The sequence below is a fragment of the Parambassis ranga genome, chromosome 7, assembly GCF_900634625.1.
Source record: "Parambassis ranga chromosome 7, fParRan2.1, whole genome shotgun sequence".
Taxonomy (NCBI): Eukaryota; Metazoa; Chordata; class Actinopteri; family Ambassidae; genus Parambassis; species Parambassis ranga.
Genome location: NC_041028.1, coordinates 19358441 through 19386172, shown reverse-complemented (window position 1 = coordinate 19386172; position 27732 = coordinate 19358441). Strand labels below are relative to the sequence as shown.

At 41.1% G+C, this 27732-nt stretch overlaps 1 protein-coding gene across 4 annotated transcripts; it reads left to right on the top strand.

The window, feature by feature from the left end:
• Positions 1 to 3589: 3589 nt before the first annotated feature.
• On the top strand, positions 3590 to 27349 carry dennd2da (DENN/MADD domain containing 2Da). Of its 4 annotated transcripts, none has more exons than XM_028409344.1 (16): positions 3590 to 3800; positions 8053 to 8119; positions 8200 to 8286; positions 8422 to 8487; positions 18528 to 18626; positions 19641 to 19813; positions 21422 to 21534; positions 21639 to 21708; positions 21802 to 21879; positions 23164 to 23304; positions 24467 to 24615; positions 25770 to 25941; positions 26013 to 26063; positions 26135 to 26216; positions 26301 to 26546; positions 27251 to 27349. In XM_028409344.1, the coding sequence occupies exons 2-16, from the start codon at positions 8056 to 8058 to the stop codon at positions 27316 to 27318; spliced, it is 1659 nt and encodes a 552-aa protein (XP_028265145.1). In that variant the 5' UTR covers positions 3590 to 3800; positions 8053 to 8055; the 3' UTR covers positions 27319 to 27349. The 4 variants fall into 4 exon arrangements, with proteins under 4 accessions (XP_028265145.1, XP_028265146.1, XP_028265147.1 ...); XM_028409345.1 differs by having other exon boundaries at positions 3592 to 3800; positions 19644 to 19813; XM_028409346.1 differs by lacking the exons at positions 3590 to 3800; positions 8053 to 8119; positions 8200 to 8286; positions 8422 to 8487 and adding an exon at positions 10972 to 11234.
• The last annotated feature ends 383 nt before the right edge of the window (positions 27350 to 27732 follow it).

Sequence of the window (27732 nt, the reverse complement as noted above, 5' to 3'; positions counted from 1 at the left end):
ACATCTGACAGCACCGGATGATCGACAGGAACGAACACATCAGTCTGAAGACTCGACACTGCCGTTATCACATTATTTGGATTTTTTTCTCTTTTCTATCTGTACGCCTTACTAACCTATTACCCCACACAGACGATGAACAACCTTCTGACCCTCAATGATCGCCATCTTGGCATCATAGTGGAAGGGAAGGCATCACCAGCTATTTAGCAGTAAATTAGCTTTAGAATTAGTATGCTGCTTCAGGCCTATGCTGTCGTCGTTCCTCTCTCTCTCTCTCCTTCATCCTCTCTGTCCTGTCTACCTCTTCTTCTCCTCCTACCCTGTCGACTGTCAGCAGGAAGGTTCTCCCTTATCCATCAGTAAGTACCAATATACTGTTGTTATCAGAATGCATTATTATGTCTATTTGTAAACAAAAAATATAGCAGCTTGCAGTTGCTAATGTTCTTTTCTTGTAAGCACACTACTTAACCTGTTCAATGTGAGACAACACTACCATGGCACAGAAGCAATTTGAGCCACAGCCCAGCCAATTACACTGTGTACACTGTTGATCATAAAATCTGAATGATTTTGTGATTTCTTTTTATTCCTATTTTAATGTTCATAGTGACGTGTTTGAAATGGATTGATCAATAAAGTTTTGAGAAGATATACACTTTATCTATTAAGAATAAATAACATTGTCCCAGTCATTTCATGAGAAGAGGTGAAAACAAATATTTCATTCCAACTTTTGGGGCATCGGTGTATATGACATACAATAGACAACTGCAGTCTTTAAGTGTCAAAACATTGAAAATAACTCATGCTGCTATTTATACTTTAAAAGCTAAACACATTAACTTCATTCTAATTTATGGAAAATAAATGTTGTGAAACAAAGAAAGCACATGCTGGATTTCTCATTAATCTATATACACTGCTCAAAAAAATAAAGGGAACAACACGATGTAACTCCAAGTCAGTCACACCTCTGTGAAACCAGCCTGTCCAGTTAGGATCAACACTGATTGTGAATCAGTTTCAGCTGCTGTTGTGCAAATGGAACAGACAACAGGTGGAAATGAGAGGCAGTTATCAAGACAAGCCCTATAAAGGAGAGGTTCTGCAGGTGCTGACCACAGACCAGTTCTCTGCTCTCATCCTTTCTGCCTGATGTTTTGCTCACTTTGCATTTTGTCAGTGCTCTCAGCCTTAGAGGCAGCATGAGGCGGAGTCTACAACCCACACAAGCTGCTCAGGTAGTGCAGCTCATCCAGGATGGCACATTTGGTGACCGGTTTGGTGGTGCGTCAGTAATGGTGTGGGGAGGCATTTCTTTGGAGGGCCACACAGCCCTCCATGTGCCATTAGGTACCAGGATGAGATCCTCAGACCCATTGTGAGACCATATGCTGGTGCAGTGGGCCCTGGGTTCCTTCTGATGCATGACAATGCTAGGCCTCATGTGGCTGAAGTGTGTCAGCAGTTCCTGCATGATGAAGGCATTGATGCTAAGGACTGACCTGCCCATTCCCCAGACCTGAATCCAATCCAGCACATCTGGAGCATCATGTCTCGTTCCATCCACCAACACCACGTTGCAGCACAGACTGTCCAGGAGTTGACTGATGCTTTAATCCAGGTCTGGGAGGAGATACCTCAGGAGAATAGGGTTAATAATTTTGATTTACATTGATCATTGTTATGTTATTTTATCCTCAACATATTCCACTATGTAATGAATGAAGATTTTCAACTGGAATATTTCATTCATTGAGATCTAGGAGGTGTTATTTTAGTGTTCCCTTTATTTTTTTGAGCAGTGTATATAGGCAGGCTTTTTCACACAACCAATGCTAAGAATTCCAGGGACAGTGTCAGATTATCCCACCAGATGGCAACATTCATCTATCCATCCATCATCTGAACCTGCTTTGTCCTGCAGTGCAGGGTCACAGGTGGTTGGAACCTATCCCAGCTATCTACGGGTAAGTATCATTATAATAGTAAATAAGAAAAGACAGGGATTCGAGAAGGTGAAGGTTATGTTCATTTTTATATATATTTTTCCCCATGTATCAGATTGAGCATCTGGACAGGTGACATTCATTCACTGCATGACTATAAAGAAGATATCTGATTTGGACCAGCCTTTTGAACTGACTCAAATCAGATTCTGATATCTAGGCAGATGATCAGATTTGTGTGTCTAGACAGTCCTGTCTGTGCAGACTACATGTATAGTTAGTTAGAGTTGTAATTAACATGAAAACCAGAGAGCTGTGTGGGTGAAAGATGGGCAAGTGTGAAGTTAAAATCAGTCAGAGCCATTGCACAAACATTGGCCACAGTCAATTTGGAATGTCCTGAGGAAGAAGTGACGAACCAACTATTAGTGACATCAGCGACCTCCAGAGGGCAGGAGTGATGGTATCACAATCTACTCTTTGAGAAAGACTTCATGAACAAAAGTTCAGAAGCTACACCAGAATATGCAAACCCCTCATTAGCAAGAATAGGAAGGCCAGGCTGGAATTTGCCCAAAAGTACAGAGACGAGCCTCAGACATTCTGGGACAAAATTTTATCAACTGATGAGACAAAGATGAACCTTTACCAAAGTGGCGAAATAGCAAATGTTTTGGAAAGAGAAGATCTGCTCATGATCCCAAACACATCTGTGAAACACAGTGGAGGTCATAGCTCAGGCTTGCATGACTTCTTCTAGCTACAGGCTCTTTAATCTTCACTGATGATGTCAACAGCAAAACGACCTCAGAAGCCTACAGAAACATTTTGTGTGCCAATTTAAAGAAAGCTTCAACCACACTGGCTGTGAGATCCTTTCTTGGGTCCAAACAAGGTGCTATCTTCTAAGTTGTGTACCAGATCTAGATGTTAATAACTGAAAATAAAAGCTCAAATGTCAAACCCAAATGTTTTCAGTCTATAGCAAAAATAAAGGAATCGGCCTCACTGTTCCAATACCCCCACATGACAGACATGTTACTGATTATCATGAATCATCCACTAGAGTCTACTAAAGTATCTACACACACATAAGATTTGGTCATATCCTCTGATGGACTATTGATTTTATAGTATTTGTCAATCTATGCACTAAAATCATAGCTTCAAGTCAGAGCTAGAGACTAGCTGCTATGAAGCCATTGACTAGACATAAGAAGGACTGAGTATATTCCAGATTATATTCAGATTAACATCAAATAAAATGCATTTGAGCTAATCAGACATCACTCATATGAGTGTCTGACAAAAACACTTACAATCACTGCTGTTTTAAAGTGTCTTTGAATGTCCTTTGTTTGTCTTTAGCTGGGAACATGATATGTGAAACACTAATATATGTAAATTCAACTAGCAGCCTCTGTGTAACTACTGCTGTATTATAAAACAACATCCTTATTCAATTCCAAATACTACATGGAAGAACTTGTTTTAAAAGCTGATGAGCCGGTTTGATAATACTGGACACACACATGCACACATGCACACACACACACACACACGCACCCATGTGTCTCTGTACTTTGGTTCAATACTGAAAGAGGAAATCCTAGCCTGTGACTGAAGTCCGTCAACTGCACATTTCAGCAGCTGCACTTCCTCATACACTTGTTTTACTACTGTGAAGCAGCAGCATATGCCGTGGCAGCTTTAAACTCCTGATTACAGGAGGAAAAACAATGGAAATACAATAAGACGTATGGAAAAGATACATTAGCACTGGATCCTGTGGGTAGATACACTTCAGCTCAAGTGGAGACAAACGGACAAGACATCCCAACAAGGGTGAGTGAGAGCGCTCTTTCCTTAAGCTCACTGTGTGTGGAGTTCAGCGTTACACCTCTTATTTGAATAAGCTCATCTGTGATTCACCTGCCACTCTGAACAAGAAGAATGACATTTGAGCTTAGAGCTCAGTGCTCTGAAGCAGTCTGTAGGAAAGCTGGCACAGAACAATGCAAATATAACATTTCCTGTGAATCACATGACAGGAGGATTACAGAACTTTGATCTTCACTTTTACTTCCTGTGGTTACTAAGGCAGAGCCCTTTTTATGCTCAAATGGGAAGAAGGTTCCTTTTTTACATGTATTCATGAAATGTTAACACACAATGCTACTTCTTAACTTTGAAACATCCTCCACACCCGATCACAGCACAAAGTCTTTATGTTTACATCATACCATCAGAGTACAGCCATGTTTGGTTACAGTATCAGTGGTGTTTGTGTTGACAACTATCTACATTGCTGTGTTGCAAAGTGCAACAATGGTGTCAGAGTGGCTGCTCAAGCCTCATTTTATGTGCTTCCAGTTCACTGTTCACATGAAATGTGGTTAGTCATTAAAGCTTTATTAACTATCGCTAACATTTAATAGAAGCTAATAACAATCGCTTGGACACAGACAGAGCTTTACACAGCTTTACAGAATTTCAAAACCACTCTTGATAAACCTACAAGGATCATGCATTTCTATGGGGGAAGGATTTTGAATTTGCTGAGTTTATTTATATTAACCTCTGCATTCCAAGAAAAGCACAAACTTCCTCATCATTCAGAAATACGTGACGCGGCAATCACAGTTCGGCACCTTGTCACAGTGACGAGGTCTATACACCTACCCAACTAAATAATCTCTAGGAACCACTCTGTACCCATAATTATGGAAAAAAAATATGGAGGGTTAATACCAAACAGATGCCAAAGCCATTGTTCACTAATCCCACAGAAAAGTCAATGTGGTACAAATACCAGAAAAAACATAATGCTGGGGTATAATATTTAACATGCTGCATCAGAGCTGTATGGAATATACACACATATAGCCACAGACAATGTCATACTGGGCATGTGAGTGTCATACCACAAAGTGTAGCATTAACCATTGAGAAATTATAATAAGTTTCATACACACACATTTCAGATGGATCTTACTGTATATAATGGTACAGATGTGTGACAAGCAGCTACATGTCCAGGCGTGTCCTGTCCCCTCATTACTCCATGACTAATCAAACAGACCAGACTCCTGCAGGTGGTTCTGAGTGATACATACATGTGTGTTTAGTAGATGTGTCTATGTAAGTGAAAGAGGCCGTCATTAGACTGAAACAACAAAACAAACCATCAGAGAGACACAAAAACATGGAGAGAGACCAATACAACAGTCTGGAACATTCTAAAAAGGAAGGAATGAACTGACAAGCTCAGCAACAGCAAAAGATGATGAATGCTGACAGATATAAGTAAAGGAACAGCTGATGATCCAAAGCAGCACTTCTCCAGTCAGACATGGTGGAGACAGGGTTATGACATGGACATGTATGTCTGCCAGTGGAACAGTGTCACTGCTATTTATTGATGATGTGACTGCTTATAGAAGCAACAGGATGGATTCTAGAGTGAATAGATCTACACTCTCTGCTCAGATTCAGATAAATGCAACAAAACATACTGGATACTGCAGTTAAAGATGGACAATGACTTAAAACATACAGGGACAGTAGAGTTTCTCACAGCAAAGAACTGGGAGATTCTTCACTGGCCAAGTCAGTCACAACTGGTAGTTTCCACTTTATCCTGTTTGTTATTTCAGCCTTGTTACTCCAATGATAAACTACAAGTTTCACAAAAAAGAATTCTAATGAAAAAACATTTGCAGGGAGGAGGTTCTGTAGATTAGCATCAATGAATGCTGTGTGGTTACTTTATGCAAACTAAGCAGATAAACTGATACAAACAATGCTGTCATAAACTGGTGAGTGTGTGTGTGGCTGTGTGCAAACCAGATGTTTGTATGTCTGTTCACAGGCGTAGTCACTAAAGTGGCCTGACAGCATCTGGTCTTTGACATGACTGATAAGGGCAGTGTTCGCACATTGCACAACCACTAAACTATCATGACACAGGCATGATACATTCTGGTTTTATTCCACATCAAAGTGCATATTCCACCAGCATATCAGCAGATAGCTCTGCCACAGCAGAGTACTTTAAGGACTACCATTATTTCCTTTGGTAAGAAAGGGCACTTTGATGACCTATTGCAACATTAAGTCTGTGTACAAGGGACTTGTGATTGTGCTGCACCCCATGCTGGCAGTCCTAGCTAGTGCACTCTAGATTCTCTGCTAGTAGAGGTGTTAGCCATAGCCATAGTGTGGTACAGTGTGTGGGTGGAGCTCCTTGCCTGATTTCCTTCACAATTGCTTTCTTGATTTATTCAACACCACTTCTACCTGTTCCAGAAAATAATAAACCATGGTAAAGTTTGCAACTTCTGCTTGTATACTTGTATGGTTTGTACTGCTTCGTAGGTGTGCTGTAACTGGGTATGATCATGCTGAAACACGGTGTGGTAAACCAACAGCTATTGCCTAAAAGAAACCAGCTCATCAGCTGCATGGCTGCTGCTTTGTTTTGTCTGTTTACTTTTTGGTGTTGCATCAGAAATACTTGTTCAGGGTTGAGAACACTGGTTTGTGTTATACCTCCACACTTTCACAAAACCCTCAAAGCACTCTTACTGACTGCATAAGGGTTTGAAATTGCAGTTTACCACACAGCCTCTAGGGGCTGGTTTCAAAAGAGTCAATCCAAAGTCCAGTTGACTCGAGCTTCAACCCATTGAAAGAAAATGAGAATCTACATCAACATGTCAATCCCCATAGACTCTCATATTAAAATAGCCAGTTTAAAATGTAAAATAAAGACCAAAACCGGTTTTTGTGACTCTTTTTCTAACACTGCCAAAATGGTGATGGTCTGAGCATGAAGATTCCTACAGGCAGTGGTGGAATGTAACTAAGTATTTGTACTTTGTTACTGTACTTAAGTAAATTTGTATGTATTTATACTTTACTTAAGTAAAAATAAAGTGCATACTTTATACTTTTACTCCATTACATTTTGCAGCTATTATCTGTACGTTCTACTCCACTACAAATTTTAAAATGTTTGTAGTTACAAGACAACTTTTATGAATACAGTTGTGTTCATACAGCTGTGCTGGACTGATGTGAGGTCAGACATGGAGGTGGTGTCACGCTGCCAGCTGTGTTTCTATAATGTGCCTTAATATGATTAAGGCACATTATTAAGGCCGGTGCTCTGGCTCAGTTAGCTGCTGTCTGCTAACACAGATCCATCCATTAATGTCTGATTAACATGAATCTACAGCAGGAACACTGACACAGTAAAAATGGTGAATGCCTGTTTTTTATCAGTAGCCTCTCTGTTCACTTGATGCCCACAGCCTGCCTCATGACTCACAGACCTGTCCATAGCTGCTTCTGGACTGAAAATCCGATAGCAACCAATTAGTTAGGCAGTTTCGCTTTAACACTTTAAGTACATTTAAAAGTACTTAAGACTTTTACTTAAGTAGGATTGTTGACGTAGCATTTCTACTTTTACATTTTGCTGGGTATTTGTACTTTTACTTAAGTACCAAGCTTCAGTACTTCCTCCACCACTGCCCACAGGTGACATCACTTCAGCTTCATCCTTGTGTACTATCTAATCTATGCTCCCATGGACTTGCCAGCATGCATTTATTCACATAACCACAAGAGGCCACTCATGTAATGTAGGTGGTTATGTGTTGAACCCCCCTCTCACAGCACCATCCTGCTAGTTTTTGAAAAATAGTGATCATCTAAACAGATGAAAGTTTACAACTCTGCTAAATGTCACCTCTTGCTGTCAGACTCATCTGGGTTGTTGGCTGATCCTCACTAACTTATTTGTCAGTTAATAAACCAAAATCATAGCCTAAAGTCTGAGCTAGCTGCTATGAAGCTGCTGATTTAGAGCCCACACTGACACTTTACATCAATTCGAGAGTTATCATTACCACAGGAAATTGCTGATGATATGTTCTTACAAATCACCTCCTAGGCTGTGAAAAGGTAACGGAAGCCCTTCTTTGACAATAATTCCAATGAAATCCATTTTTAAGGTGCTGCTCTGGAGGATGTTTTACTAGATATATACATATTTCTTGGTTATATAAGTTTTTGTTCCCTTTTTTCTCAGAATATGGACCGGCAACTGTCTCCAAACTCAAGGAGGAGTTTTAGCTTTTCATCTTTTCGTGTCAAAAGTAAGGCCATGGGACATACAGTCAATTTGTTTGATATTATAAATGTTATTATGTAAATTTTGTTATAACTCTTTCTGCAGAAAGGTCCCACAGTCATGAAGAGGCTGGATTTCCACGCAGAAGAGGGTTGCGGTCTTTTTCATCAGTCCGAGAGACATCAAGAAAAGGTAAGGAGTCCACCTTTAATACCTGTCAGCAGTGGAAAGATGATGTTTGGTAGACTTATTTTGTGGATTTGTATTAGAACATAGTTCATACACAAACTCTCTACACCTCTGCATCTGTTTCATTTTTATCCCTAGAGTCAGTTCTAGATGATGGTAGCACCTTCCAGATGCACAGTGGTCAGGACCAGGTGAAGAAGACAGGTATGTAGAAGTAGCACAAACTGTAAGGGCCTGAAGCCCTGATTGCAGCCACTGATGATCAGCTGCTTCATTATCTGTGTGGCAAGCAGCTGAAGGCTAACCGGTGCAGAGGTACAACCTGGTACTTTTTAACAGACAGTGGTATATAAGACAAACTGCTGTCAAACTTTTGACAAGCTGACTTAATCAGATTAGATAAACATCACATCTGCATACTGGATATATGTCATCCCTGGATCCCCCTCCAGACCACCCATCTGGCCTGACATATACACATGCAATAAAATAAATAAATAACAATAAAATACAAAAAACAAACCCCAAACGTTAGAATATCAGGAAAGCAGCAGAAGGAGTCTAAGCAGGGATGCCCAGATTTCTCTCTCTTCCAACACTTCATCCAGCTCTTCTAGGGGAATTCTGAAGCACTCCCAGGCCAGCTGAGAGACATAGTCTCTCTATTGTGTCCTAGGTCTTCCCCGGGGTTCTCCTCACAATGGCACATGCCAGGAACGCCTCACACCTATTATCTATTTCTATTTAATGTAACTTCAATACTTATAACCCACAGCTCAAAAATGTGAAAAAAAAACCAAAACAAAACAAAAGCCCTTTAATGTATTATTTTGAGTGTGATTAAATGCTAATTAAAACAGTAATAATATTTATACTGTAATAAACAGTATAAATACCATGTATAGTTCAGTGAAGAGAATTATAACCATAGTAAAGACGGTTAACATGACAACTGTCTAGAAAACAATCACGGATGCCCTCTATAATGAGGGAAAGCTCTTTGCTGAGTGCTATGTGGAAGCATTTAATAAAAAATTGGCTAGAAGTGAAGTGTGGTGGGAAAAAATGAACACACTGCAGGGTGATCACAGCCTTGAAAGGATTGTGTGTGTGTGTGTGTGTGTGTGTGTGTGTGTGTGTGTGTGTGTGTGTGCAGAAACAATGTCTCTGCCTTTGTATGTTGCACTTGTACAGGCATGACCCTATGTATTAGGAGTGCACAGCAGGACTTCTAATTGTACAGGCAGCAGTGTGAAAAAACATTGTAGTCATTTGTAGAGCCACTGAGGTTACAAAGTAATAAACAAATGCATACATACTTATGACCTTTGGCTAAGTCCCATTTTGCCGCATCTGAAAGCTCACAGTATACTCTCTGTTTAAAAATAGATCCAGAAATTTCAACCTTGTCTTGTTAAAATGGAATAAAGGTGTCTGAATCAACTGCCTGACATGTAACAGGTTTCTAGGAAAGTAAAAGGCATTCTGATCTGCACTTTCTCAAAGAGTCTGAGTCACGGCCTGCTTGTTTTCTCAGATAAGTCATATTTGCACTGAGTTACTAAGAAACCCTAATGCTGTGTCAGGATGTTAACCGAGTCAGAGAAGAGTGCTGAGTGTGCAAAGCCAGGACTGTTGTGAGCATCCTAGTGAAACTGGAAAAAAACTTCTGGGTAACAAGAGGTTAAAGAGACTGGCATATAGTTAAAAATGCTAGTGTAAGACATTAAAAGTACTATACACAGACCTATAGATAGACTGCACACAAACATTGAATGAAAAAGTCACAGTTTCTCCTCATCATATCGTATCATCATATCAGGCTAACATATTGTCCTGATGATTTCAAGAAATAATAAGAAAGCATCATCTCACATCAAGTGTACCATAATTCTGTCACCCCATGATCAAATATATCTTGTTCATATGTATCAATATAAATTTCAAAAATATCTTAGCTAGCTCGCTTTTATGATGCTAAATATAGCCTTAACTGTGTGAATAGTTTAATTTAGTACAAGCCTTGATGATGTTTTTGCCTCATTGTTAGCAACTTCCTCTTTAAAAACATACATTAAAAATATATTTTTTTTTTTTCATTGAAAATACTGTGAGCTTGTGTTACACAAAGAGCATATCCAGGAATCAAAATCAAAACCTTTATGTGATGGCCTGCTTTTTTATTTACCGGTGCACAATATTGTACTTTAGGTAAATGGTAACCTGCAATTTAAACAAGTTAAACTCAAAAAAGGTTTGAGTTTAACTTTAATTTTACAAAGTTTGGATGATGGTAGTTTAATTGGTGTACATGGGATCAGTGTTAGTGCCATCAGTTTTTAGCCTACATAAACCAGGAAAAGGGATTTCTGTCTTCCCAGTCCTCTTTACTCTCTGTACTTTTGTTTTCATGTGTCAATATTATGATTTTCTTCTTCTTCTACTACTGTAGTTTTTGACATTGTGTGTTTCTGCACTGCATGAACAGCGTACTCTTTAAATGGGGCCCGCTAAGTTCCCCTTGCCCCCATGTATATCCGCCCCTGCCGGTTGTTTTTAAGTTATTATTACCTTATTAGCTTTTGGCAGAAAAAATAGATTCTCCAGTTTAAACTTACACATTGCATATAAAGTCTTAATATGCAGTATAAGTACATACAATGTGTATAAACAGTGTTCGTCGAACAGACGTGTCGACTTTCGCAGGTGACTTGAACGCAGCACGGCCCGGGCACGCTCTCTGCGGAGCGGAGCGGAACACGGCGCGGCGCAGTCAGGACGCCGCGTGTGTGCGGGGATGGAGTCAGTGAAGCGCTGCCGTGCTTTACCTGAGTTTACACACGAAACCCGCTGAGAGGACGGCAGCTTGTCGGCGTGCGTGTTAGCAGCAATGAGCGAGGCGGTAACGAGGAGGAGAAAAGGACCCGAACTGAAGTTACATAGCAGATGGAGTAAGTACAGCAGAAGCTCTTCATAATGTATCAGGGATGTGAGCGGCTGAGTCTGTGCGAAGTGGTCCAGCTAACCGAGAAGCTAATTTAAAGTTCGTTAAGTCATTATTATGTGTTGAACGGTGTTTTGTTTATCGCCTGGTACCTGACGCAACTTTCATTAGTCCCGATTAGGTTGTTTCTACTTTATGTAGCCCGGTATCGGTACTGTGCACTTTACTTAGGTCTCCTTGTGCTAGTTAACTTGATTGTGTATGTTTGCCGTGGATGTACGGCGAAATAGCAAGCGGATAATCGAAGTGAGCAAGTGTGTGAGTAGTGTAACTGAAAGCCTTACAGAGCAGCCGTCACCTGCCAGATTTCAACTATAGTTGACTTTGTAATCCAGAGCAGAGGAGGTGATGATGAAACAGAATGTAGAAGCGAAATATGATTCAAATGTGGATGTGGATGTGGAATTCATGGTTTGCAGGACTGAACAAGAGCATATAAAGAGAACTGAGGCACTTTTCCTTTGCTCTGAGATTTGACAGCGTGGTGTTGTAACATGTTCAGAAGCCTCAGGACCTCGGGCTGTTACAGGGACTGTTATTTACACCCACATCTTAGCTTTAAAGCAGTTGTAGCAGCAGCAGTAAAACCTACTCTGGTGTAACGAGGACACCCGAAATATGACCTAAAATACTCAATTTTTGTGTGTGTGTGTGTTGCTTTTGTGTAGCTGGTTGAGTGCAAAGTTGTGCAACTGTAAAAACCACAGAGTGGAGGAGCGCCATTTCTATTGACACAATGCAAACACCTTGTCCTGCTACTAAAACTGTCCTCAGTAGACTAAAGGTTGTTGTCAGGAACTGGGGAGTTTAGCCAGACTGAAAGTGAAACATGGACATACTTCAGTACATGATATGATTCAATTCAATTCAGTTTTATTTATATAGCACATTTGAGATGTGAAATTGTATTTACAATACTTTACAGAGACCCAGGGCCTGAACCCCATTAAGAGCAACAGTGGCAAGAAAAATCTCCCTTTTAACAGGAAGAAACCTTGAACAGGACCTGACTCAGAAGGAGAACCTTGCTGCTGACAGTCGGCCGGGTAGAGGAGGAGAAGAAGAGGGAGACAGGACAGAGAGGATGAAGGAGACAGAGAGAGATGAGCAAACATGCAGCAAACGTCAAACATTACAGAGAACAAACATGACGGGTTGTTGATGTTGTTGAGCAAGATAAAACAGTTTATATTATAGTGGATATATATATATTTATATATCGTCAGTTAATAAATAGTAATAGAAATTTATACAAGGATGAACAACAGAGATGGGTGTAGTCAATAAGCAGTGGAACGATCAGGGGCCGGACTGCAGGACAGCATGCAGATCTGGAGGCAGAGAGACCTGCAGAGAGAGAGAGAGAGAGAGGGGCACAAAACTACAAGAAAGACAGCAAACAGTTTATGACATAAATCACTATTATGAAACAGACTAATGAGAATAGAGGTAGGATGGTGAGAGGGGGATTTGAGGGGACAGAGGACTGCTCAGTGGATCATGTTTGTGCCCCCCAGCAGTGTAGGCCTGTAGCAGCACAGCTATGCTAAAAGTAAAGAATTTATGGGCCCTATGACACCTGTTATACCTGTGGCTGAGGCCATGTCAACAACTGACTGGATCTATACCTATCAGCCCTACACACTATGTTTAAGTGTACGCTACTAAACAGAAAGGTTTTAAGTCTGGTCTTAAAGGTGGAGACGGTTTTTGCCTCCTGAATCCAAGCTAAAGGCTCGTCCTCCCATTCTACGTTTTTGAATTCGAGGTACTACAAGTAAACCTGCACTCTGAGATGGGAGTGTTCTTTTAGGAACATATGGTACTATCAGGTCCTGCAGATATAATGGAGCTAGACCATGTAGAGCCTTGTAGGTTAGAAGAAGGATCTTGAAGTGTATTCTTGAGCCCACTGGGAGCCAGTGAAGAGACGCTAGAACAGGAGAGATATGATCCCTTTGGCTGCTTCCTGTCAGAACTCTAGCTGCTGCGTTCTGGATCAGCTGCAGACTGTTGATGGAGTAATGTGGACATCCTGACAATAGAGAGCTGCAGTAGTCCAGTCTAGAAGTGACAAAAGCATGGAGGAGTTTTTCAGTTCTAAGAGAGGATGCTCCTGATCTTTGCAATATTACAGAGGTGAAAGAAGGCGGTCTTAGAGACCTGTTTAATATGAGAGACAAACGACATGTCTTGGTCAAAGATAACTCTGAGGTCCCACACAGTCAAACTGGAGGTCAAAGTAATGTCCAATCCAGAGAGAGAATAGACATTAATTTGGCCTCCAGTTCGACTGTGTGGATCGCCGGCGCTCCTGTAGGTTTAATAGGGTTATTAATAGTAAATAGTTGGAGCTCATCCAATGCTTTATGTCCTTAAGACATGCCTGTAGTCAGATATTGTTTGATCGGGCTTCATGGATAAATACAGCTGGGTATCATCAGCATAACAATGAAAGTTTATGCTGTGCTTCTGAATGATTTTTCCCTAGAAGAGCATGTAGAGGGTGAATAGGATCGGTCCGAGCACTGAGCCCTGTGGAACCCTGTAATTAACCTGTGGTGGGCTCTGAATCCAGACTGGAACACTTCAAACAGACTGTTCCTATGCAGGTGGTCATTTAGCTGACCTACAACCACTCTTTCAAGTACCTTTGAAATAAAGGTTGGGGATCAGTTTATAGTTTCCTAAGATGTCTGGGTCCAGTGAAGGTTTTTTAAGTATAGGAATGATCACAGCAATTTTAAAAGCCTGTGGTACATATCCTGTTGCCAGAGACAGGTTGATCTGGCCTAATATGGAGTCTCCTATCAGAGGAGTAACATCCTTGAGGAGCCGAGAGGGGATGGGGTCTAAAAGACATGTAGATGCTTTAGATTTACTGATGCTGGTGGTCAGCTGGGTGAGGTCTATGAGCACGAAGCAGTCCAGAGTTAGATTAGGATCTGTTTCTAGAAGTAGCGGTGTATCCTCGGCGGTCGCCGGGAGATCGTGGTTGATTTTTTTTCTCTAATATTAGTGATTTTATTTGTAAAGAAGCTCATGAAGTCTTCACTACTAAGAGCTGCAGGAATACAAGGTTCAAAAGAGCTGTGACCCTTGGTAAGCCCTGCTACACTGTTAAGCTTGTTCCATACTCCACAAGAACAGAGAAATTTGTTCATGTCCCCGAGGTGGCAGAACAAGAATAAAGTTCAAGAAAATACTTCATGAGAAACTCCCATTGCAGCTTGCTGTGTGTGCAATGCACAAGTTTTGAACATGTTTTGCTGCTGAACAACGGCAGAAAGAGCCATCCAAGTGAGAAAGATTAAGATTAAGATTAAGATTAAGAAACCTTTATTAGTCCCACAATGGGGAAATTGCATTTTTGCAACGGCATACAGACAGCAAGGGATAAGTTAAGAAAAAGATATATACATTATAAAATAGAAAAATGCCCAGACCATGTGTTGAGAACAAGCTGCGATCGGATATTTAAGTTGTACCACTGAGCTAGCCTCTTCTGATTTAGTTTTCTTCTTCAGTGAAGCAATGCTGTCTAAAACTGAGTGTAATGTGTCTGCAGTGTTGCTGAGTAGGTGCTTGACATCAGACCAAACATTGTAGTGACAACAACAAACCAGTAAGTATACATTATGGTGTAGGATGCAGGTGAAAAGAGCTCTTTCCACAGTTGGCAGTTAATTTTGATGGATGCAGCTCTATTACATTTGCCAACACTGGCCTGATCTCTGTAGGTCTCTTATATAGTCACTCAGCAGTATGTTGTGTCACTTTACCAAATAACTGCACTTGTATGGTTTTATAACTGCTGCTATCATTGCCCTGTCACAGATGTGATATTGCTGTACATGTTGGCTTTGCTGATCTGAATAGTGAGAATAGACACAAAGATATGATGTCATCACATAGTTTAAGGTGCTTCACCTCTAGGGTGCTTGCAATACTCTCAGCATGTCGACACTGGATGTAGGAGCTGGGTAGAGTTACTAACATGTTTGTGAAATAGTCTTTTGAAAGTTAATAAATAATGTCAATTTTTCATAATCTAGCCCCTGACAGATGACGTGTTTTGCATGTACTAGCTTATGTATCAATATCTTTATAGTTTACTCCTGAAAGTAGTAGTCAAATTTGGTCATTTTCGTCAACTAATTTTACCCTTCACCTCCACTTTGGTAACTGTTGCAAATTAACCCTTGTAGATATATGAAAAAAGGTGTTTTGTTTTGTGTTGTACAACCCTTCCAGTCTATTGCGCCACCTCTTCTTTAGGCTATTCCTGTCCTGTGTTTCTAAAATACAGTCTATTGCTCCACCTGTCCTCCAAAATGTGCATAAAGTAAAACAATAATCTGCCCATTGAGGCTGTTGTCTTTGAACTATTTTGATTGAATATTAACTAGTTGGCAAATAAATGCAGTCTTTGCATAGGTTTATCAATGATACACCAGGCGTTTTATAGCCACTGAGACACTAGAACTACAGCTGCAGTGAAAACAGTGTTACAAAGTAAAAGTAAGGATTTCCCTTAACAGATAAAAATAAAAGTCCAGCAATGACAAAGCATTGTGTCGGCAAAGGAAGGCACAGTAACTGAAATCAAAAGTAAAAGGCTTGACAATAAATAAAGCAAAAACACATTCCTCAAGGCAAACACAGTCCTGGGCTTCAATCACTTAACGGTAGTGTCTAAGCCATATTTAGAAACTGCTCATTTGGTGGCTTTTATAGCTTTAATAATCGTGTCAGTGGTCCTGTACTGCTTATTTGCTCCACACATTTAATAATCCGTGTCACAAGCATGTCATTTACAATAATGTGTGTGTGTCTGTGCACTGTGAATGTGGGGCGGAAGCGGTTATCGTGGTATACTTATATCAGTTTACTCCTGTAAAACTCCAAGATTTAGCTTTAGATGGAACTGGAATTGTTGACTCACTGTTAGTTCTACAATTGGCATCCTTCTTCCTTGTAGAGTTGATCTCTGTAAATGATTTGCTCAAGCATGTTTGTATAGTACACTATAGTTCTAAACGTGATGAGAATTCTGTATTTTGAGTAGTTGCTGGTAAGAGCAGTTTCCTGTACAAGTCTGGTTTTTCCCCCCATGGCCTGAATGCAGCACAAGTATGAAAATTCTTTCCTTGGTGTGTGAAGTAAACAAATGATTCAGCGGACTGTTAGTGTTGCAGTGGATTAATAGGGAAGACCTGTGTTGCAAAAACTTTGTTGTTAGGCAACTGGGAGGATTTCTTTATTTAACTGTTTGTTACGTTGTAACTGGCACTCTGCATAGATAGTTCTTGTTATGATCATCAACAGCCACACGTCGCAAAATTCAGTTTGAATTGCATCATGCTCTTCTAGTCACATCATCACTTATCACACCCTTTAAACTACCTCTGTACTCCCCCCAGGACCTCCTGATCCTGAGAGCTGTGTCTCTTTTAGCAAAATTTCCCAGCTTGGGATGAATAAAGTATTTCTCTTGTATTCTGTTCTTTTGTTGCTGATGTGTAAAACTGCGTCCTGTCTGTAAAGTGTGCTAGCCTCTGTTGGGACACATGTCTGTTAAGTGCTTGATTTCCACTTATACACAGGCCTCTGTATTTGTCCCTGCACTTAAACTCATACACAGGATTGCTCTAGAGATATTTGGGTATTTGTTTACAGTCACTAGAAAAGCAGCGATAGATTGTCACCCACACAGTGACCTTTTTGCATCCTTTTCTGAAACGCTCTTTGACACGCTTAAAAAAAGGTATTTGGAAGAACAACTTTTGCATGACTTCTTTCTCTCAACCTGGTTTCTACATGCCCCACTCATGTAAACACACAAACAACTTCTTTGTGTCTATGATGTAGCGATGCAACAATAGGGAAATTTGCATAATTGAACGTGTTTGAACTACCCCCATTTTTTTCTTTTTAATTTTGCTATTATAATATGCTATGTACATCCTGCCCTGTAAGCAGTGATGGGACCAGCGGCAGCTTTGCAGATGATTGGACGCAGAGTGGTGTGGGTCTCTTATCTGCTCTGACTGCAGCTGAGACTGCTGCGTGAAGCTCCTGTGAGACTGACCGCCTGTGAGTGCTTTGAGGCGGGGAAGGATCTCGCGGCTGAACCCTCTTCTCGTTGAGGACACTAGCTGCAGAATAATACATGTTTTCACGTCTCCAAAAGTCACCAGAGAAAGTTGCTAGATTTGTTGCTAGTTGCTTTGATTTGACAAGTCACCAGATTTAGTGAGAGATTCGCCAAGTTTCCAACATTCAGCTCCGTGCCAGTGGGGAAAAAGGTCTCCCTGCATTACTTGATGCGCAGTTCGGAACCGAGCAAAACACATGCCCCGAACGATGACATGTGTACCGAACATGCCTAGCCTAGGTTTTTGTTTGTCAAAGTTTAAAGCTTAAAGTTAGGGCATGTTTAATTTGGCCTTCCATGGATGGAACTTCAGTTGTTCTCTACTCCTTCTTGTTAAATTGCCCACAATTGTATACAGTATTTTTGCTGGTTTTTGGATGTCAATGTCTCCATGTTTGATCTACTATGCACTGTAGGGAAAATATCATTGTCAACATCCCTCCTTTTGTAAAGAACTATTGCCACTTACAAATGGTATACATGCTGACTACATCTAGCTTCACTAGCTACTTGCTAGGTTTCAAAGCTCCTGAAACTGCTCATTGCAGATGGTTACCTGCGTGTGTGGTTTAAACACTTCTCAGATGAACAGAGCATCTGTCTTACATTTGTAACAGTGGTATAATAATAACACACCAGTAATAATACAAGTACACCTAATTCTGCACAGGGATAGTGAGTGAATTCTAACATGGAATATACTGCCAATTCTGTTACTCAGAGATTAGGAAATGTATTGACAAAAAATAGTTGCAACATAGCAACAAGTCAAGATAACAAGTTCATTAAGTTCACAATGGTTTAAAACTCATTCCTGTCGAGTCCATATGCAACACATGCATCTTTCTTTTTGCCATGTGTATGTAGGGGCTAAAACGTATGACGTTGTGTTATGAGTCTCAAAATAGTAGCGAAAATCATACATTATGCTAGTGACATTATTATGTGAAAAAATCTGCATGTAAACACAATAGGCAATACTGCAGTCTCAGCCGTATAACAAGGCCCAGCTTGCCATAGCAACTGGTAGAGGAAATGTGTGGTTTTGGTTCTGAGCAGACGCTGATTTGGTTTCCCCAACAGGTGCTTTGCCATCAGGTGAAGATGATGGACGACAAGGGGCCCTCAAGAGGTTTAGTGCCATGTGGTCTTCTTTTCGCAGAGGCAAAAGAGACAGTACCAGTAAGTAACATTTCTCATTTTCCTCCTTTTACCTACTTTCACAAGCACAGAAACTACTGATTGACCATTTTAAGAGCAGAGGTTTTCAACCTGAACTGCCTGAGGTGGAAGGTAAAACTATGTAGTAGTGATCTACAAAAAACAGGATGTTGGTTAGCTGTAGATGCGTGTCACGCAGGCTGTTGTTGCAGCCTTGGAAACCACTGATGTTCATTATGCGGAAATGTCATTATAATACACAGAATAGAGAAAAAAAAATATATGTTTCTTCAGCATCAAAGTTAAATACTCCTTGTGGTTGCATGTCACTGTGTTTTCTCAGTGGTTTCTAAGCCACACAGTGAAAGTGCGAAAATGTCATTAAGATATACAGAAAACACTCCTTATAACAGAATTATCAGCTTCTTCAGTATCAAAATTAAATACTTTTATCAGTTGCCAAATATTAATTATAATGAATGTATTTACCTGAAACATATAACTGTTTTGTATACTTTTTAGAATTAAATGAACAACAAATCTACAGTATGTAAATACATACACACATCCTGCAGCAGGAGTACTGGAGAAAATTAGCTTAAGAGATTTCTCCCATTTTAGCTTCTCTTCACTGGCTCCCTGTAAAATCCAAAATAGAACTTTAGCTGTCGGGCACCTCTCACCTCCACCTCTCAGTTCATAATTTGGCATTATACACTAGGAAAAATCAATATTGTGAAATTGTGGTGAAAAGATCAAATGAGGTGGTAACCCTGTGTAATGCACTATTGCACTATTAACATTCTTTGCACTCTCACTGCACTGTGCCTTCATTTTTGTGCCTTGTATTTTGTGTACCTCATTGTAGGTAATTGTTTTACACCTTATATTTATTCTTGAACTTACGTTCTTAGTTATATGTAGTGGAGTTGAGAGTAACGCAGTCTCGATCCTCTGTATGTCCAGCACATATAGCAGTTTTGACAATAAAGCTGACTTTGACTTTGACTAATGTACCTGTGTTTCTCTGTGTGGAAGTCAAAGAGCCAGAGCCTCCAGGGCCTTCTAGCCTGGCAGTGAATGAAAATCCCAGGCAGCAACGTTATGCCAGTGGTCAGTACTTCTTTGAGTATCTGGTGGTGGTCAGCCTCAAAAAGACCAAGGATGGCAACAGCTACGAGCCTCAGATCACCTACCAGTTTCCCAAGGTCAGTCTGATGCTGATATTCTTACTGCCATGTTTCTGTTTTCTGTGTGTGTATTTGCATTCCTCACTAAACTCAATTGCCCAACCTAGTAACTCTTTCTCTCTCTCTGCCATAGAGAGAAGCAAATTTGGCTCTTAGGGAAGTAAAAACAAATTAACCACTTTCCAGAAGGACAAGTGGCTGAAAAGGCTTAACGTCAAGCCTTGGGTTAACTGTTAAAATCTAACTACAGATGATATGATCTGTTACAGTAGAAGAATTGCTTTTTCTCATCCATTACTGTACACTAGAAAAAACAAAACAAATTGCATATAGGCTATCTTAATGAAACAGATGTTATAAGAGTGGCATTTCTCCTTTAATAGACTGGGCAGTAAGTGTGTGTGTGTACCTGGGAGGGGGGCTGAGCATGCATGAGTGTGCACGACTGTGTGTACGAGGCCGAGAGAGAGGTCGCGTGCCTGTTAGTGGCGAGTTGTTTTAAATCTAAGGTACGGGGTAAAACCATTGACAGTAAAAACTATGGACAGAGCTTCCGTGACGTCACCCGTTTGTTTCTGAAGAGCCGTTCTGAGGCTCGGTGGGAGGTTCCAGGACGTTGATGACCGCCGCCATGTTGGCAGCATCACGTCCGCCAAAACTCCAAATATGGACAAAAAGGGGGAGCACGAGCGGGGTTTAGGGGGGCGGGCGATCGTGGAAGCAGGAAACTCACGTTGTGATACGCCAACTGTCTGTCACTCAAGCGGCAACGCCCATAATTAGGCGTAATTTTAAATCCGAATAAAATTGAAACGAGTGAGTTGCAAAAAAATTCACCCCCCCTACAATTGACACTAGAAGAAAACCTATCATCTGAGACCAGAGTGGTTTTTTGTACCAGGCTGTAAACATGTTTTTTTCTGCTGTGAAGTCGGCCATTTTAACATGGGAGTCTATGGGAAATGACTCGCTTCTGGAGCCAGCCCCCAGCTGTTGCGGCGTGAATTACAAGTTTTGACACTTCCGCATGGGCTTCAACTTTGAGCCCCGAAGGTTGCCGCTTGGGTAAAACAGTAAAACTGCGGCCCTGCAAGGAAGAACGAGTGCTCTGGGTCTGCACTGAAGTTCTGTTGTTGTGTGACGGGGGTTAACCATGAGCATCATTGCTCTGTGGTCTCTGACTGCGGTCGGGATGCTGAAGCAGAAACACAGACTATGTGGTCAAACAGCTGATAGGCCACTCGAATCAAATCTAATCAAAATTAGCTCCACGTGTCAGGGTGGGAGGGTGATACACAGCTAAGAGCAAAAACACAAAAAATAGTTTTTATTAGTTTGTGTATTTGCTAATATGATGTTACCAGAATACATAAGTGATTTGTGAAAAGTCAGCGTGACAATGATCCAGTCTGACATGGAATATAACTGTACTCAAAAGCTGTGTTTTGTCATTCTGACTATTGGTTATTAAGGAGGGCTTTCACAATTATTAGACTAGGTTATTGTCTGACCACATCTAGGGTACTCTCAAAGAGGAGCTATAGATTATGACATTGGAACCTCTCACTATAATATGGTAGAATTATTGCTATAACAGTACGTTATACAGATTGTGTGTACTTTCAGAGAGATGGGATGGCGAAATTTCAGAAGGAGGAGGAAGAGAAGACACTAAAGGCCATCACTCTTTTTTGTTTCCCAGAGGGTATCAACTGGGCTCCTCTAACAGAATACCACAGGTACAATACAGCAGTCAGTGTTCCTCATCCTGCTAGAGCTCAATAAGTAGTTGTTGTTCAGTGTATACAAGTCCCTGTCTTCAGTTTTCTGGGTCTTTTCCTAGTGAGACCTTCTCCTTTGTTCTGACGGAGATTGATGGCAGCAGAAGAAATGGATACTGCAGAAGGTTACTGGTCAGTAAGCAAACCTGTTGTTGTGTTGTCATTTGGAAATTGGTTTTGGTTTTTGGTGTTAAATATCATGTGCTCTCACTCTTCATTTCTCAGCCAGGAGGGAAAGGAGCTCGGCCACCTGAGGCCTACTGTATCATCAGCACGTTAGCATGTTTTGGCCTCTTCTCCAAGGTGACTTAAAGTTTATTCTTATTTCTCCATGTGATTTAACTTTTATTAGCTTGTACACAAGTTTTCAAATATTCCATCAGGTGGAGTATTTAGGTCCATAAATGCACTGCCTTCTTAGAAACCTTCAATGAATCCATGATTTCATGTTGAGAAAGTCACTCTTGACTCTTTGAAAATAACAAACTGACTTCTGACTCTTAGCTCTTATGTTTCCACTGTGTCTGTTAAACAGCTTTCACACTCAAGCTGCTCTGTTTGTGTTGTGGCTTTTTAGGAGAGGATAAATATGCCAAGGGCATCTCGCCCGCTGATTACTAAAGGAGCCCCGCCTGTGTCAGGTGGTGTTCTGTTTGATTAGTGAAGTGAGTCACCTGCAGTAAGTCCAGCTTGAACGTCAGCAGGATCAAAGTGCTGATGCACGATTGTCAGACTCATTGTGTCTGTTCTCGTTTGATTTAGTAACCTTTATTGCAATAATAGAGGCATAATACATCACACTTGTAAATACACTAAATAAAAGAATGACATTTTGGCTACATAAAAGTTCACATTTGGTCAAAATTCCCACAATGGATCTAAATAGTTGAGTAAACGATTTACTCCTTCCAACAGCAGTAACATACCATGGGTGTGTGGGTGAAATATAGTCGATGTATCGAGTGACGGAACCCTTTTTATAAACACTTATATTATAAATATATATATTTCATGTGGCACTTTCATGTTTCCCACTATTTGTAAAAAGTTGCACATACAGATTTCAGCGTGTTTACATTTTTGTAGAATTAATTATGATCATTTTTAATTTGTGTATTTCTTACTGTGTTATACCGGAAAGCCACATGTTTAAAACTTTGATTGTAACAGTGATTGTGCTGTTTCCATAGAGGGGCAGGGCCTTATATACTAGATGAAAAGACAGAAGTGAAAAACACCCACAACCTGCTTTGTGTTCAGAGGGTTAACTAAATAAACAAAATCCTGGGTTCTGCTCTAAACAGGCCATAGTTTGAGTTACTGGGCAACACTGACAGCAGCAGCTCAGGCAGAAGGTTGATACTACAACTAGGTCTTTTATCCTCGTCTAAAAAACAGAGTGTTTTGAACCGTTTCTAATGTGTTTGATTTGAGCTTGTTTGGCTTTCATTGTTTTTAGTTATAGTAGATCTGACGTAAGGCTGTTAGCTTGGCTGTTAGCGTGGCTGTTAGCGTACATTACGATCGTGAATGAACTGCTGACTTTTCGTGCAGCTGTATCATGACTGCGTTCTTCCATGTGTGCAGATATTTGACCAGGTGGAAAAGCGGCGGCAGATCTCCATGGCCATGATCTACCCATTCATGCAGAAGCTGAGAGAGGCTTCGTTCCCAGCTCCGGGACACACAGTGGAGATTAAGAGTTTCATTCCTGAGTCAGGCACCGAGGTCAGTGCAAAACCCCTAATCCTGCTCATAACAACAGCACTTTACGTTTAATGATACAGATACCAAAAGTGCTTTCTCTTCTTAGCTTTAAAGTCTCATCAACAGCCTAGGTTTACTAAGGTTTAACACATACATGCAGTCTGCTGTTAGTGTCATAGTTACATCCAATCATATTTAAAAGACCATAAGAACAGAGGGACATCTGTTGACATCAAGTTATGACTATGTTCTGACGTTATTTGGCCAAATGAACATGAGCACTCCTGACTCCAGCAGGTCACTCTGTTTGCTGTAAACATTAATCATTATTTACAGACCTACTTCCTGTTTCAAGCTTCTGATTGCATTTCTTTCTTACCTTCTTTCAAACAATAAGAACTGATGGGGCTCACAAAAAGATTTAACCCAACTGGCTCTTTAATCACCCTGAAAGGACTTTTACTTTTGAAGATTGGATGTCATTCTCCATAGTGATTAGAACTACCTCCATAAGTGTGTAAACAGTGTGTTGTATGTAGCACCAGTATTCCACACACACGACAGGACATATTTGGCAACGGTATTTGAATGAGCCTTCAAAATGGGACAGCCTTGTCGAGTTGCAGTAACGTAATCTGTCCTCAAATGCGGCCTTCAAAGAATACAGGCTCTCAATTGAGACACAGCTAAAAAGTCAGTTCAGTCACTGCAAAGGTTTTCATCTTTAAACGCAAACTGGAAGAATGATATTCCTGCCCTGACAGGAGCATAGTGACTTTTTATGATATCGTCCAGGTGGGTGTGTTTGTGTGGAGCTGTGTCTGAACCTGTCCTGTGTTATCTAACCAGTACCACAGAGCAGAAACCCAACACTTCTTTCATCAGGCCACATACCATGTTTCAACAGCTTACCATCAGCTCAAGTTTTTACTGACACTGGCCATTGTCTGTACTAGTCACTGTGACAGACCCTCAGGGTGAAGCGAGGGCAATCACATGGTTCTGCCATCCAAAGACGGTAGATGGTAATACAGGCGCAGTTCCAAAGGTGGCAGAAAATCATAAAAGTCTAAAAAAAACGTACCTGCACAGATACATAAGGCTTTAGTGCCAGGCCATTCAGAATAATAATGAGGTGCTGGTGCAACTGTTGACGTACTTTTGACAGTGATGACTCTGATAGATCATCAGGCTGACCAGGCCGCTGGATTCCTGGCTGGAACATGTCGACTTCGCCACTCTCTTCGGCTGCCTGACAGATAATGAGGTGTTGCTGGTGTTTGCAGCAGCCGTCCTGGAGAGACGAATCATTTTCATCGCGGATGACCTGGGGTATATATCACACACTTGGGCACAGATTTGTCATGGAGGGATACTCACATGTAATCATATTTATTCAAGGGGCCCGACACACATCTTGGTCCTCCTCAGGTCCACAACCAGCTCCTTTGTCTTTGCCACATTGAGCAGCAGGTGGTTCTGCTCACACCATGTGACAAAGCTGTCCACCACAGTCCTGTAATCAGACTCTCCACCTTTGCTAATATGTCCAGCTATGACAGAGACATGACTGTCTGGTAGCTGAAGTCAGTGGTGTAGAGCGTGAAGAGGAAGGGAGGGAGGACTGTCCCTTGTAGGGCCCCAGTGCAGCTGACCACTGTGTCAGACAAACACTGCTGCAGACCATTGACAGTAAAAACTATGGACAGAGCTTCCGTGACGTCACCCGTTTGTTTCTGAAGAGCCGTTTTGAGTCTCAGTGGGAGGTTCCGGGGCGTGATGACCGCCGCCATGTTGGCAGCGTCACGTCAATTAAAACTCCGAATATGGACAAAGAGGGGGAGCACGAGCGGGGTTTAGGGGGGCGGGCGATCGTGGAAGCAGGAAACTCACGCTGTGATACGTCAACTGTCTGTCACTCAAGCGGCAACGCCCATAATTATGCGTAATTTTAAGTCTGAATACAATTGAAACGAGTGAGTTGTAAAAAAATTCACCCCCCGTACAATTGACACTAGAAGAAAACCTATCATCTGAGACCACATCGATTTTTTTGTACCAGGCTGTAAACATGTTCTTTTCTGCTGTGAAGTCGGCCATTTTAACATGGGAGTCTATGGGAAATTACTCGCTTTTGGAGCCAGCCCCCAGTGGTTGCAGCGTGAATTACAAGTTTTGACACTTCCACATGGGCTTCAACTTTGAGCCCCGAAGGTTGCCGCTTGCTGCAGACGCACATACTGTGGTCTATCAGTTAGACAGTGGTCCACAATCCCCATGACACATGGGAGGACCTACCTGCATTGCTGTTAGTTTCTCACCTAGAAGAGCCGGCTTGATTGTGTTGTTCAATTCAGATTCAGATTCTCAAGCAATTCAGAGCAATTGTTCACATCAGCCTTCAAAGCAATGCTTCAGCTGCAGCAACCAAACTCACATTTTCTTTAGGAAATGCTTTTCTAGTTATTTCTAATGTCTTCCTACAGAACATTATCTCAAGTCATTCATGCAGTAGCAGCCCTTCTTTACCCCTTCACCTGGCAGCACACCTTCATCTCCATCGTTCCAGAAATCCTCATTGATGTAGTGATGGCCCCCACCCCCTATCTGCTGGGAGTCCAGAAGCGCCTGCTGGACCTGGTTACTGACCAAAGTGATGTTAGTATCATGGAAAAGGACAAGAGCAGTGAAAAACTCCCTGTATATAAAATTGTGTTTGTGTCACACAGCTGCTGGTGGTGGACTTGTCTGAGGATAAAAAGAAGACCTTCATTGTTTCTGTAAGGGCTGGCCTTTACTCACTATTTTCAAATACAGCAACAACAGTAAGTTAATAAATCTGTCTTTCCAGATTGGTGATGAAGACTCCATTCTGCCCCCAAAGCTGCAAAGTGAAATAATAGAGTCACTAAGTAACAGAAAAAAAGCTTCAAGTGAGTAAATCAAATACAGGTGTGTCTTATTGGAATACAAACAAAAGCTGTTCCATCATTGTGCGTGTGTGTCCTTTGTTTCAGCGGTGGAGGAGCTAAACCGGGTAGTGTCAGAGGCTTTCCTGCATTTCTTTGTGAGAACAGTGGGACACTACGCCTCATATGTGAAACGCAGCCACGCCGGAGGGCAAGGGGTGTTTGAAAAAAGAAACTTCTATAAGGCCATCGAGTCAAAAGCCACTCGACATTTTGTCAAGAAGTTCATCCAGACGCAGATGTTTGACCTGTTCATCCAGGAGGTGGAGCAGCAGCAGCCTGGACCACAGCAAGGTCAGCGCTGGGACCACACACACACACACATACACAAAACCTAACTGGTTAGAAAACTCTCAAATCTATACTTTACAGTACACCTGATTAGAGAATATAGTTTAGTTAAAGGTGGTTAATGTCTTATATCTTATATCTTGTTTGGAGGAAGCAAATTAACTGCCTGGTTAGACAGGACAGGAAGAATCTCTGTGTCTCCATCTGCTGGACCAAATGTGTAGTAAAAGAACTGGAACGCATTATTGTTTAACCCACTTCAGACCCACAAAATGGCCTGTTTGTGGCAGCATGCAACAAAAACCCATGCGATAGATAGTAACCTTAAAATGTCAGGCTTGGCCAATCAGATTATTTGCAGATGCGTTAACACTGACTAATACATACTGTCGGTGCATGAAAAAGATGGACAGATACAGTATGTCTGCTGTACGTACAGTTTTAAAAACCAGGTGCTGTTTGCTCACGACTGCTCAGCAGTGGCCATGTTCAGAGACAAATCAAGACAGCATAATATGTAAATAACATACACACTACAGGAAAAGTGATGAAGTACTACATACACAGTATACACATCTACTGGTATCATCAATTAGCCAAAACAGAGGGGACATTAGCATCATTTTGGATACTGACAAAAATCGGAAAATCCAATTAATATGCTATACACATTAAATTCACATTGTGGTCTGTCCTTCGTCCTGCAGGAATATTTCACAAGAAGATCCTTGAATACCAGGAGAAGAAGAAAAGTGACAAAACGAGGAAACACTAGCTATTAGTGTGGGACTGTATATAAATGAGTACATAGGAAAATATGTGAATATTGCACTGTGTGTGTTTATGCCCCGTGTGTGTTTGGTTTTGAATAATTATACATACCGATGTGTGAATTACTGTACGGCTCTGTTGCTGCTACTCACTGGCAGAATGACAGGCTGCAGTTCGTTGTCTTGGTTCTCAGCCTGCAGCCACGGGTTGGCAGGAAAATCATTTAAAATAAAGACTAGTTTTCTAAGTCCATCGATCTGCATCTGGTTTATTGGCCCCAGTGGACAGAAGTTTTTCTGTCTATTCTTCTTTCATTCTTTGTTTCACAGTAGTTCTCTTTCAAAATAACAGTCTGACCTCTCTGCTGTGTACAGGTATGTGAGGGCAAACAATAGTGATGACGGATGATCATCCTGTA